Below are 14,164 nucleotides of genomic sequence, written 5' to 3'. Positions count from 1 at the left end.
ATCTTTCCCAAAATGTCAGCCGTCTGCAAGCAATACAAAGTGAGTGAACCGGACATTATAGGTCTTTTGTTTTTCCCCCAACCTGGGTCTTATTTTCGTAATATTTTCCATCAATCCTATTGGCTCTGATAGTTTCTCACACCATCAGCTTCAAAATGGCTGGTACAGGGGCATCGATCCAGAGGCTATATCTGTGCTTCCTTTTTTTTATTTTTTAAATTGACATTTAATCTCATCTTCCGTTGGAAGCACTTCCTGTGACGCATGCAAGGCGAGAGAGAAGCACTTCAAAGCGGCAAAAAAATCTACAGGACGGAAAATGGCTCCCGGATGTACACTTCCGATTTGAGTGATCGGGGGGGATGACAACATTGTTTTGCCACTTTCAACAACAACACTTTAGACAACCCCGATCTGTTGAAAAATGCACATTAAACATAATCATAAAAATACCTCCAGAGAACTGCCCCTTGAAGGCTTGTTTTAACTGCACAGTACATCGTATTCATTAGCTCTGTACATTGCATCATTAGCCATTAGCATTTCGCTCCGTACTTTGTATCCATTAGCTCTGTACATCATATCCTTTTAGCCATTAGCATTTAGCTCTGTACATCCAATTCATTAGCCATTAGCATTTAGCTCTGTACATCAAAATCATTAGCCATCAGCATTTAGCTCTGTACATCAAATTCATTAGCCATTAGCATTTAGCTCAGTACACTGTATTCATTAGCGTCTAGCTCTATACAACGTACCCATTATCCATTAGCATTTAGCTCTGTACATTGTATCCATTAGTCATTAGCCTTTAACTCTGCAGAACCTACCTGCATTCGGCCGTGTGATGTCACACATCCTCCCAGGTCGCCCCACCTGGATAAATAAGATAAAAAGGCCACACAGCAGAGGGCTTAACATCAGTCAAGGTGTCCCAGACCTCATTGCATTTCACAGTTGTCAGACAGAACGAGCGGAAGTATTTTGGGGGTGGGGGGGGAGGGGGTGTCAGTGTCAGCCATTATCCCTGACAGTGAGCTGCTGGCTGTTACACCCTGACCTGCTAGAGGAAGGTGGTCTTTTTTTAATTTTTAAATATAACACATTTTTCTTTTACACTTCGTTTCCAGGAACACTGAAGACGATTCCAGAAAGGCCCAAGGTAAGCCGACAGACAGCGTGCGTTCAGTGAAACATTTAGCCACTCAGTAATTCACTCACAGAAGCATGAATGCTTTTTTTTTTTTTTCCCACAATTACGCAGAAGCGCCTTCGAAAAAAACAGTGCGGCTAATTCTGCTAATGTAAGCATGTACTAAACCGCTCGTGACGACGTCTCCACATTAGCCGCCAGGGACATAGCAGCACTGTATGTAATATGGTTTCCCCCCCACCCCACCCCCCTCCCGATTTGGAATACCCCATCACGCTCTCTCACGCCGCAGCACTCGTCTTGTTCACCATCTGGCGATATAATGGTGCGGGGGAGGGAAACTGCTTCTTGATACCGGATCAACAATTTCCCAATTTAAAGGAGCAAACGTGTCATCACCGCACTTCGCCGCCGCGGGCACCTGAATAAGGGGGTTAAAATGTCCCGCTCTCCGCTGTAAGGTCGGAGTTGGACCCGCCGTGCATTGTGGGCCGCCACGGCGTGCGCCAGATGCATTCTGGGAGAGGCGTCAGACATACCCCCATACAGTAAGGACCCTGATCATTTAATAAGGAGCTGGTGCGCTCATCGCTGTTTTGTGAACCCCCACTCAACCCCCCACCCCCCCCCCCCCCTCGAATTTTACAGATATTTCATTAGGACTGGCTGCCTGACAGTGGCACAGGAACCTCCTCCGACACAGGCTCAGTGCTATCGCAAAATTAGCAAGGAGCTCCTCGTTTTCCCAGTGACCACAGGCAAAAAAAATAAGGAAAGAAAACCTGCGTCGGTTCAACGGGCGGGAGGGAGCGGCTCACCTCTCGTCCGGCCGCAGGGTGTGGCAGTAGAAGTCCGAGCGGTTGACGAAGAAGCCCGTCCGCTTGACCACGTTCTCCGCGATCAGGCTGAGCCGGTCCAGCACGTTGCACAGCTTGCTGGCGTCGGCGTTTTTCCGGGGGTTCGGTTGGCAAAACGGACGGAAAAATCTCATTAACGGGCAAACCCACCCCACTACACTCACGCTTTCCAAATACAGCTACAATAAATAAATAAATTTAAAAAAACATGTTTCTTATTGAAACTCCGCTCAGTAAAGCTTTTAGGGGTCGTGACGGCGAAGGTAAGAGTGAGCGATGCACAAAATCACAGGTGGCACGCATCGAAAGGTGCGCAAAAATGACTTTTTTTTGCGTTCTGCCCACTCTCCCCCTGGAGTGTTTCCATGGATACCGCCATTTTCATGCCAGTCTGGGTAACAGGGCAAAAGATGTAGCCTTAGAGCTGGGCTTGTAATCTGAAGGTTCCAGGTTTGGGGAGGGGGATAAAATATGAGAAATATATAACATTCACACGTCCAACAGGCTGGGCCAGATGCAGGGCAAAAGAATAAGACTATGAAAGAATAAAGGACATCCACACACCAGCAAACGCTCCCCTGTGCAACTTCTTTTTTACCGAAGAAAGAAAGGTCTACGTCTGGCAAGAAGGGCAACGTAGGCCGATCGAAGCGTCGCGTCTCGAATAAACCACAAGGGCAGCACTTGGTGTGGAGCAGATATCCCTTGTTCGCACACGGAAGACGCGTCTGGCCGCAGAAAGGCATTGTGGGTGGCGGCCGTACCTCTTGGTGTAGCGGGCCATGTCCCAGGCGATGTAGTCGATGCAGTGCGCCGGCGGCAGGAACTGGTTGAGGTTGATCACCGCCGGGAACAGCTCCTCGCTCAGGATCTTCTCGTGCTTCCTCTTCTCCCGCTTCTGCAGGGGGGCGGACGGCCAGCACAGAGAGTGTGATGTCACACAGAGAGAGTGTGATGTCACGCGTGATGTCACACAGAGAGAGTGTGATGTCATACGTGATGTCACACAGAACGTGATGTCGTGTGATGTCATACAGAGAGAGTGTGATGTCACAATGGTCCTGTGTGTGACACACTGCGCAGGATTTGATGTCAATTCCATTTCTACTTCAGTCAATTTTGGGAATTCATTGCAATAAAAAAAGAAAAATAAAAACATTTATTTATAAACCAGACGAATCCCGCTGAGATAAAAATATCTTTTTCAAGTGAGCCCTGGTCACGTGACTGCAGCAGACAGGACATAATGGCAGCATAATGTACTGTTACAGCACAGCACAAAACAAAACAATCAAAGCCAAAATAAAACCGGAGTCCTAGGAGGATGTTTCATGTAATTAACTGCCTGGATTGAAATGGAATCGAACGCCGTTTCCCTGGAGACGAGGGTCGGCGCCATAACGACCAACCGCAAGCAGTAATGGCGGACTCTGAAGGAGGTCATGCAGGGAAAATACAGCCCTAGTCATCGTTCTTGACAATCACCCCTCTCCCCCGCCCCCCCCACCCCCCCTTTTATTTTCGGAGACAAAAGAGGCACATGGGGAGCCCCATGAGGAGGAAAAGAGGGTGGGTGCACACACCATCGCTTCATAAGGGGGGAACCGAGATATGTAACGAACAGCCGAAATATAACGCCATGCTTCTGCGGTACACCTGGCAAGTTGCTGATTTTAAAAACGAAGAGTCATTTGAGAACTAGCCGGGAGAAACTTTCCACATTTTTTTTTAACATGTAAAATATTTGTCTTAAAAAGAGGGAAAAGAAAAAAAAGCAGACAGAATGACTGCGCTTCCTCCTGACCAACGGTGTGGTGAGCCTGACACTGAGAGGCAGTCAATACACCACCGTCTTACCCCCCCCCCGCCCCCTACCAGCCCCGTCTTTCATCTCAGGCATGGCTTCTGATCATCACAGGAATGAACTTAAGAGGGGAGGAGGAGGGGGGAGGGGGGGATGAGAAAGAGAGGGAAAAAAAACAAACTCATTCTGCAGTCTGACCTTTCATATCAACACACGCGCATCAATCAGCTTCCTCGCCGCCCTGGGCCGCCGGGGTCCAATTACCAGCGAATTACAGCGCAGTTCATCGCAGCTGTCGCTTACATGCACCTCTCTCTCTCTCTCTCTCTCTCATCTCCTCCGCACCCTCTCTCCTCTCTCTCCATCTCTCTCTCTCTCCCTCCTCTCTCCACCTCTCCCTCTCTCTCCCCCTCCCTCCCTCCTCTCTCCACCTCTCTCCATTTCTCTCTCTCTCCCTCCATCTCCCCTTCTCTCCTTCTTCCTCTCTCTCCCTCTCCTTCCATCTCTCGCCCTCCTTCCTTCCTCTCCCCCCTCTCCTCCTCCTCTCTCCTCTCCTCTCCCCCCTCCTCCTCCCCCTCCCTCTCCCCTCCCTCCCTCCCTCCCTCTCTCTCAGAAGGTGTCGTGGCTGGGGTAGAAATCTTAATTAGCATTTAAATCAGGGACGTGCGGGAAACGGCAGTAGAGAGGTCCGCCGCGGTTAGCATAGCGCGGACAGGCTCATCTACATGCTAACGAGGTCATTTGCAGACAATGTTGCGAGATTTTTGCGGCGGGGCTGGCAACGTTTTTGGGCGAGGGGGTTGGGTGTGGGGGGGGGGGATGCGCACGCATGCCTGGCCATGTGAGAGCCGCCTCCGCCTCCCCGCCTCCCCCCCCCCCCCCCCTTGGGACCGCACAGCCGACACAAACCGCCACTGCCGGCCAGACAGAGCCACCGCTGGGATTTTAACGGTTCGATTCCTGCCCCCCCCCCCATCCCAACATCCCCCAACCCACCACACACACACACACCACACACACCCACACACACACACACAACACCACCACCTCACCCCCACAACACACGGTGCAAGCACACACCTGGCCACATCACCTGGGGGCCACCCTGGGTACCTTATTGATGAGGCAAACGCAGCGATACGGCCCAAATTTAAATCATGTAAAAATGGATGCAACGTAATGCAATGTTAAATACTTTAAAACGCCTCATCGAGCACTAACTAACTGGCAAAATATCCCAAAGTCATATTTGGACTCCATCTCTTGTTGATCTTTATTGACTCCTTCATGGTCAGTGGATGGGTGGGGTGGGGGGGGGGGGGGGGGGGACTAAATAAATGCAACAAAATTAAAAACATGACAATGGGGTGCATTTTGCAAAAGAAAACATGGCTGCTTTATGGACGGCAGCCTCACAAGGCCCCGAGTGAGAGAGCCACAGCAACAGCGGGACCGGCGAGCGCGAGGAGGAGAGCGCGGTCGCCATAGCAGCACGTTACCTTGACGAGGTTGAGGATGATTATGGGGGAGCCGAACCTCTGGAGCATCTGGTCGAAGTGCAGGGCGGCGACATGGGCGTAGGGGTCGGCCTGGTCCACTGGAGCATGGAGACAGGCGCCCGAATTAGCCCGCGGAAAGAGCCGGAAGCACACGCCGCGCGCACGGACCAGCGAGGCGTCGCCAGGAGCGGGCGTCAACATTCGGGGAACGCCAAGGGCCAGCGTTTCCCAGAAACCTGACGTCCATAATGCCCTCACGCATGCACACACACACGCACACGCATGCACACACACACGCACACACATGTACAAACACGCGCGCACACACACGCATGCACACACACATGCGCACACATACACATGCACACACACACACAGACTAACTCTCATGTACACACACACACACACATGCACACACACGCGCACACATACACACACACACAGACTAACTCTCATGTACACACACACACATGCACACACACGCACGCACAAACACGCACACACATACACACACACAGACTAACTCTCATGTACACACACACACATGCACACACACGCACGCACAAACACGCACACACACACACACACACACAGACTTATTCTCATGCACACGCACACACACCCATGCATACATGCACACAAACACACGCACACTTTCTCTAATGCACGCGTGCATGCACACACACACACATTCTCTCTCGCGCATGCGCACGCACACACAAATACACACACACTCACACAAAACAAACAGTGAATAAGTATCAGCAAATAAATTAGAATTAAGCAGAAATCAGTAAAACAAAGGGCAGCTTCATAGTAAGTAATACATAAATTCAAATTCTATTCACAGCTCTGAAATATGCAGTTAATTTGAAGAAGAAAAAAAACCTGCCATCTTCTAATCTTGGGGAAATCTGGCACAACAGAAAAAAAACAGTTAACTTGTCATATAATTGGTTTCCATTTTTTCACCAGCGCAACACGAGGCAGTCATAGAACTTTAAAAAAAAATAAAATTTCCCCAGCATTAAAAGACCTGGGAAAAATGGGTCACAGACCACCTCTCCATCGCGTGTTCGCGGCCCATTCACCTCGCAGTTGACAGACTGTATAAAGGCTCCGCGGTAATCGAAGCAGCAGCCTTGGAACGAGAAACAAGCGTGTTTCACAACAGCCCCGCCGCCCCTGGGGCGCGACAACGAGCGCTCGCCTTCAGGCCGAGAACAAAGCTTCTCACCTACATACGGCACGCCAGCTGAAACCCGCGGGAAACGGCCCCGGGTTGGTGCCATTGCCACAGGGGGCGGGGAATGAAAGGACTAGTTACAGTCACCGACATTGTGCCCATTACAGACAAATGCGGCGGGGATGCGATTATTTATGCTGAGAGGGGAGAGGAAGGGCTCCATTGTCAATGGTAGAAAGCAGTGATCTAGAGCATTTATAGTCTCCATTTCAGTGCATGTCATGTAACCTGTGATATGTAATGTCCGTTAAATATTAGGCTACTTAGAAACGTTGCGTTAAAAAAAAACAACTTTTGAACGAAGCTTCAGGATAATACTATACTGCAATAATTCAAGTTAAATGCCACAAGAACTCGCAAACCCAGACACTGTTGGAATGAGCCTGGCCGATTAACACAGAGTACTGTGTACAATTAAGCGCTGATTTTCCACAGCAATGCAAATTGATCCAGTAGCGTTCTCCATCGCAAACTTAGTCTTTCACAGGTGTGCATCCACCTGCATGTTCGCCAGTACTCTTTCACAGGTGTGCATCCACCTGCATGTTCGCCAGTACTCTTTCACAGGTGTGCATCCACCTGCATGTTCGCCAGTTCTCTTTCACAGGTGTGCATCCACCTGCATGTTCGCCAGTTCTCTTTCACAGGTGTGCATCCACCTGCATGTTCGCCAGTTCTCTTTCACAGGTGTGCATCCACCTGCATGTTCGCCAGTTCTCTTTCACAGGTGTGCATCCACCTGCATGTTCGCCAGTTCTCTTTCACAGGTGTGCATCCACCTGCATGTTCGCCAGTTCTCTTTCACAGGTGTGCATCCACCTGCATGTTCGCCAGTACTCTTTCACAGGTGTGCATCCACCTGCATGTTCGCCAGTTCTTTCACAGGTGTGCATCCACCTGCATGTTCGCCAGTTCTCTTTCACAGGTGTGCATCCACCTGCATGTTCGCCAGTTCTCTTTCACAGGTGTGCATCCACCTGCATGTTCGCCAGTTCTCTTTCACAGGTGTGCATCCACCTGCATGTTCGCCAGTTCTCTTTCACAGGTGTGCATCCACCTGCATGTTTGCCAGTTCTCTTTCACAGGTGTGCATCCACCTGCATGTTCGCCAGTTCTCTTTCACAGGTGTGCATCTCTTAGCAGGTTAGTCGCCTCTCTTTCACAGGTGTGCATCCACCTGCATGTTCGCCAGTTCTCTTTCACAGGTGTGCATCTCTTAGCAGGTTAGTCGCCTCTCTTTCACATTTGCAAATCAGGAAATGACTTTTTAATTAGGAAATGAATGAGTCGTACGTTCAGTACAGGCACCCTCTGTTACAAAAAGGGTTCCAGGCATAAAAGGCCGGGTACAAAGAGAGACACAAGTTCATTTTTAATGATCAAAGCAGGACCTGAAACGGGGCTGAATGGTTTATTTGCAAGTATTATTACGCTTGTTAAGCGTTTGGGTCTTCCGTTCTTCACTTACGCTAAAGCACAAAAGAAACTGTAAAAAAAAAAATAAATAAATAAATAAAAACTGTTAAAATCTGAGACGGCTCTCTGAACACAAACACCGTTGCCTTGGCGGGGGGTGGGGGGTGGGGGGGGGGGGTATTTAACCGGGCTGGAAGGCCAGAGAGGCGCCGTGTTGATAATGGCTTCAGCGGGTGGGGGTGGGGGGGGGTGGGTATTTAACCGGGCTGGAAGGCCAGAGAGGCGCCGTGTTGATAACGGCTTCAGGAGGTGACTTCGGGACACAGCCCTTTCGTCCGTCCAGCGCACAACAGATCGCAGAGAGAACACAAAAACACCCGCGGCTTCTCCCTCGCGATTGGCCCTGCCGCCTGACGATTGGCCCTGCCGCCTGACGATTGGCCCTGCCGCCTGACGATTGGTTCGGCCGCCGTCTCCTCGACACCTGGAGAACTGGGCCAGCCCCACGCTGCCCCTCTGTCATCTCTCCTTGGGCGACCCTTTCCTCTCTTGTAATCGCAAATCCCGTACCGCTAGCCCCCATACCGGGTCATCGTTTAAAATGGTGGCGCCTTTTCTATTAAAAGGACTTCCAGGTAGTTTCAGTTTTTTTTTTTTTTTTTTTACACTAGGTAGGGAACAGTGGGCATTGTGGGTGAGCGTTCTGATCACTGCTGGCTGCTCATTGGTTGTGAAACCTAATCCTTCTCAGTAAATGGTTCAAATGAAAGCTTAATTTTAAAAATTGATCCTCAACGTTAATCATCGGTATTTTGAATAATTAAACAGTGCCTCACAAAAGACATATGATCCACCCTAATGTAGACTACCGGGCTGTGGGCTGTACCAGTTACAGTTTAGACTGTCAATGTTTTGACGGTTAGCTGCGCTAGCTGCTTCGTATGCCACCATTTGCTCTGGCGGCACAGGGAATCTACCAACGCAGCGCTACCTTCATTAGCCTCGGCCCTCATTTCCTGCAGGAGCCATTTTGAATGCGACCGGACTGCATGGTTCTGGTGCAGCCGTATGAAAATGCTAACAGTAACTGCCATCCTTATCCTCTTAAGAGAGAGCAGGCAGGCCTTCTTTTCTGTCTCTACAGGGGAGGCATCGCGGAAAGACATTCGGTCCAATTTCCAGTAAAGCACCGCAAGCGTTTCTCGTTTATTTACCCCCCCCCCACGCAGACAGAGCGGCTTTGCTTTTCATTCCGGTAATTTCCCCCCCAACGCGCACACAGTCACGGTCTTGTTTTTCGATTTTCACACTCCCGCGCCTTGCAATCTCTTCAAACCACCATCAAGAAGAAAAAAAAAAATATATATATATATATATATAAATCAAGCGCATTTCAAGTGCCTCTGTGAAAAACGGTTGCAATTTGCAAAAAAAAAAAAAAAAAAAAAAAAAAACTTTCAAGTCCTCATTTTTTCTCTTCAGAAATCCCAAATAAGAAACAGCAGCGGGCGGAGCAGGAGCAGCGGTCATTATGACAGTAGAGCAGGAGCAGCTGTCCTTACAACAGCGGAGCAGGAGCAGCGGTCATTACAACAGCGGAGCAGGAGCAGCCGCCATTACAACAGTGGAGCAGGAGCAGCTGCCATTATGACAGTAGAGCAGGAGCAGCTGTCATTACAACAGTGGAGGAGGAGCAGCGGTCATTACAACAGTGGAGCAGGAGCAGCGGTCATTACAACAGTGGAGGAGGAGCAGCGGTCATTACGACAGTGGAGCAGGAGCAGCGGTCGTTACGACAGCGGAGCAGGAGCAGCGGTCATTACGACAGTGGAGCAGGAGCAGCGGTCATTACGACAGTGGAGCAGGAGCAGCGGTCATTACGACAGTGGAGGAGGAGCAGCGGTCATTACGACAGTGGAGGAGGAGCAGCGGTCGTTACGACAGTGGAGGAGGAGCAGCGGTCGTTACGACAGTGGAGGAGGAGCAGCGGTCATTACAACAGTGGAGGAGGAGCAGCTGTCGTTACGACAGTGGAGGAGGAGCAGCTGTTGTTACGACAGTGGAGCAAGAGCAGCGGTCGTTACGACAGTGGAGCAGGAGCAGCTGTCATTACAACAGTGGAGCAGGAGCAGCTGTCATTACAACAGTGGAGCAGGAGCAGCTGTCATTACAACAGTGGAGCAGGAGCAGCTGTCGTTACGACAGTGGAGGAGGAGCAGTTGTTGTTATGACAGTGGAGCAAGAGCAGCGGTCGTTACGACTGTAATACTCACGGCGGATGGGGGGTTTGGGCATCATGGTGGAGATGTCCTGAGACCAGTAGAGGGGGACGGAGCCCCGGACCTGGACGTACGAGGAGTAGCTCCCCGCCGTGAAGCACATGACCGAAGCGTCGTGGATGATCTGCTCCGTCTCCACCTCATTGGCCACGTCCCCCTGCGGAACGGGCAAACCGCAGGCACACAACTCGTCACATGACTCATTTAAAAAAAAAAAAATCCGCTCTATTTTACAGATCTGTGACTTTGGTCTGTCTATCAAAGCACTCAGTGCATTTTTATATTTAAACACTTTTACGCTGAATGTGTAAAAGTTATAGATAACATGGCTCTAGCTAACTAGCGAGTGATAAAGCCACACTGCATTCGATTCAATTCATATCATATCGGCCTTTCTAGCCTTTCTACAGTTCACTTGCTTTAGCTAACTTCTTAGCGTACAGTGCTAGTTTAGCTAGCAGGCTAATGACGATAAAACTGTCCAACCCAGATCCTACGTGAATAACCATAGTTATGCATGCTTAGTGTCGAAACCAGAACCAGACTAGAAGTGGAAGGCAACAGGTTTCGTACGAGCAACAGATTTTATTCTGAATTAACCGGCCAAAACCGGACTTTTGTAACAACCCCAATCTGTACAACATGGCGGCGACCCACAAACTGCACTTCCCGGGCTGGCTTCAAAACGCTTTTCGCCAAGCCCGCGGAGAGTCGGACGGGTGACGTCACGTTGACAGTCGTCCATATTTTTCCTACGGTCCGCGGTACCGACACCGCCCGTCGTCAGGGCAACAGAAACGTTACCTCGCAGTTGGCGCCTCTCTTCAGAAAGCGCGTCCCGGCGAACTTGCTGGACCTCCGGGCGATGAGCGTGACGTGCACGGGCCGCCCGTAGATCAGCAGCTCTGAGAAAGCGCGCGGGGTTAAGGGAGAAGCCGCGCGACCGTGAATTCAGCGCTACAAACTAGCGGCGAGATAGCGGCGTTCGCGCTAATCGATAAGAACTAGTAGGAACTTTCCATAGCAGAAAAACACACACACACACACGGCTGAGGGACCGGTAAAGATGTTACACAGTAGCAGCGTGATTTTAACCGCCTGGCGTTAAAAAAAAAAACGTTAAAATTCGCAGATCGTTCGGCATTTTTCTAAATAAAATAAAATAAAAGAAATCGTATACGTGCCAAAGCAAGGGCAGCAGCACATTACGTTGTGAAACACTTGACTAATTTGCGCATGTGTCTGAGATTGATATTCAAGGAAGATTTTTTTTTTTTTTTTTTAAATCTCCGAGAAACAGATGGGCTTCTCGTTACGCAATTACGAGCCGGTCGAGTGCCTCAGACACAGGACTCTGCGTTTAAACACCTGATAATCAGTCCTAAATTACCTATCTGGAACGGGAGGCCATGTGACAGAGGCACTCTCAAATGTCTCCTGATTTCGCATCTGCTTCAGAGGCGAGGCAAGGCGAGAACTTCCACGTGCCTCTCCCAACGCAGGCACATTTTTCAAAAGGTGGGGAGCGAGCGAGCGAGGGAGGGAGGGAGGGGGCGAGAGGGCGAGGGAGGGGAAGATGAATTTACTAAAATTTCCATTTAAATTCTAGTGAATAAAACATCAGCTACTGCCAGTCTCTCTCTCTCTCTCTCTCATAATACAAAGCACTGCTGTTGAAGCAGAACAGCCCACAGCCTACAGGCATACCAGACAGAGCCAGCTCAGAGCCAGCAGGACAGGGCACACACACACACAGGGATCACTTACACACACACACACACAGCGGTACCAAAACGCTTTACCTTAAGGCCCCCAAAATGGACGACTGAGAATCGCCACATGTCAATTAAAAAAAAAAAAAGGCAATCATTTCACATCTTTATCCAACATCAACTGAAGGCCTGCTCGATGCAGTCTCAATACGAAAACAATTTAATTAGTCAAATTCACACCTGGAAACAAGAAAGCCATTAATGGCTTTCATTACAGTTTCCAAAAGCCCCTTGGAAACTTATAAATCAAGTGAAATGTCAGGAACTGCAAAATTACAACAAAGTCAAGTTCTGTTCTAAAAGCTGCGGACCGAAACTTTTAACGCTCCATTAAATTCAGACAATATGACAAAGAATACTTCATTCCAAATAAATAATGCAAATAATTAGCTACTGAATTAATAACTCCATCAAGCAAGTACACCCTTATGAAAATGCACGATAGTATTACTATAAAGACGTATTGCAGATAGACTGTAGAATTGCTATATTACTACTGACGGTATTACAATAGTGTTTCTATGGTTTTTTTCAAACATGCTATAGAGAATACTCTAGTGATACTGTACAATTAACTGTAAGATTGTTATAGTTAGTTGTATTGCATTATTATAATATTCTCTGTAGCATGTTCGAGAAAACCATAGAAACCATAAAAAACATATCAAAGTAATAACAATAAACTAAGATCATTATAGACAATAATTCATACATAGTATGTCCAATTTACATTAAGAATTCCTATTATATTTTATTATACTATAAGAATATTATAGTATCACTGCCGTAGTCTAACAGCAATAATGCTATGGTAATCCTGAGGTGTAATCATTGGAATATTTTCATGAGGCCACTCCTAAGGAGCTCATTGTAAGGTTTGCTCAAGGGAACGTCGTGTCCCCACAGCCACAAACACAAACGTCTGCGACACTGAAAGACCCCGGCCTCGCTTTATTTAACGAATGGCGGAAGAGCATCTGTTCGCGGGTGCACTGAGGACGCTCGCCCGCGGGAGCTCCGGCGCACACGAGGAGCCAGAGAGGTGCCAGAGGAGGTCTGTACCAGAAAGGCCCCGACGAGCCCGCCGTTCGTACATTTATTTATAAATCCAGAAGCGCCGCGCCGCTGCGCACTCGAGCCGCACTCACATGAGGCGCTCAGACCAACCCGGGTGCGCCCGGGTTCCCCAGGCGACGGCGGCGGCCTCATTGGTGCATGTACGGCAGGAGGGAGGGAAACGAGACGCCTCATTGGTGCACGTATGGCAGGAGGGGGGAAATCGAGACGCCTCATTGGTGCGCGTATGGCAGGAGGGGGGAAATCGAGACGCCTCATTGGTGCACGTATGGCAGGAGGGGGAAATCGAGGAGCCTCATTGGTGCACGTACGGCAGGAGGGGGGGAAATCGAGGAGCCTCATTGGTGCACGTATGGCTGGAGGGGGGAAATCGAGACGCCTCATTGGTGCACGTTACGTCACATCACGTTGTTCCAGAATCACTGGCCCCGAGGACAAAGACACACAGCTGGACACGTGGGGGGGGGGGGTTTGCCACCCCAGTGGTTCCCAAAACTGGGTAGTGGGGAACCCACCGCGTAGGTCGCCTCTCCATCCGACTCATTACCGCAGCCCCGGATCCTCGAGAACCCAGAACCCGCTGGCGTCTCTTAATGAGTCACATTTAATGTCTAACGGGGGGGCGATTAAGCCCCCCAAGGCCATATTGAGTCAGAGATGAAGAAGACGAGTTCCATATTCACGCCGTCACGCCAGGACGCTTCATCAGTCAGATCAGCTAATGATCACCTTCGTCTAAAATTGGCCATATACGTGATTAAATGAGTCATTCGGAAAGTGGTCGCATTTTTAAAAAATCGATCCAATCGCAGACTGGCAGGTGAAACCACTTGGGTCCTAATTGCCTAAAGAGTGACACCAGGTCACGGAAACGAAACCATTTGTGGAAAGTGCAGAGTTGAAAGGAGAGTGGAACTTAAATACAAGTTTGATCTTAATTTTTATCAAGAGACTGGTTGTTGCAAAAAACCAGCACACAGGACAGAGTTTGAGAACCAATACTCCACCCTCCCCAAACATCGCCCTCACTCACGCTTACATTAGCAGACCACTTACACATG

The 14,164-nt window shown here is 49.4% G+C and overlaps 1 protein-coding gene across 3 annotated transcripts in view; it reads right to left on the bottom strand.

The window, feature by feature from the left end:
- The window catches only part of fig4a (FIG4 phosphoinositide 5-phosphatase a), a 56,721-nt gene that overhangs the window by 29,501 nt on the left and 13,056 nt on the right, over window positions 1-14,164 (bottom strand). For all 3 annotated transcript variants that reach the window (XM_064340452.1, XM_064340454.1, XM_064340455.1), the window contains exons 9-14: window positions 11,059-11,159; window positions 10,249-10,411; window positions 5,314-5,411; window positions 2,775-2,908; window positions 1,972-2,088; window positions 831-876 (exon numbers count right to left, since the gene is read on the bottom strand). In XM_064340452.1, the coding sequence (XP_064196522.1) occupies window positions 831-876; window positions 1,972-2,088; window positions 2,775-2,908; window positions 5,314-5,411; window positions 10,249-10,411; window positions 11,059-11,159 (659 nt within the window). The remainder of the gene's footprint in view (window positions 1-830; window positions 877-1,971; window positions 2,089-2,774; window positions 2,909-5,313; window positions 5,412-10,248; window positions 10,412-11,058; window positions 11,160-14,164) is intronic.

The sequence above is a fragment of the Anguilla rostrata genome, chromosome 6 (genome assembly GCF_018555375.3).
Source record: "Anguilla rostrata isolate EN2019 chromosome 6, ASM1855537v3, whole genome shotgun sequence".
In the NCBI taxonomy this organism is placed as follows: Eukaryota; Metazoa; Chordata; class Actinopteri; order Anguilliformes; family Anguillidae; genus Anguilla; species Anguilla rostrata.
This window is presented reverse-complemented; position numbering and strand designations above follow the sequence as displayed.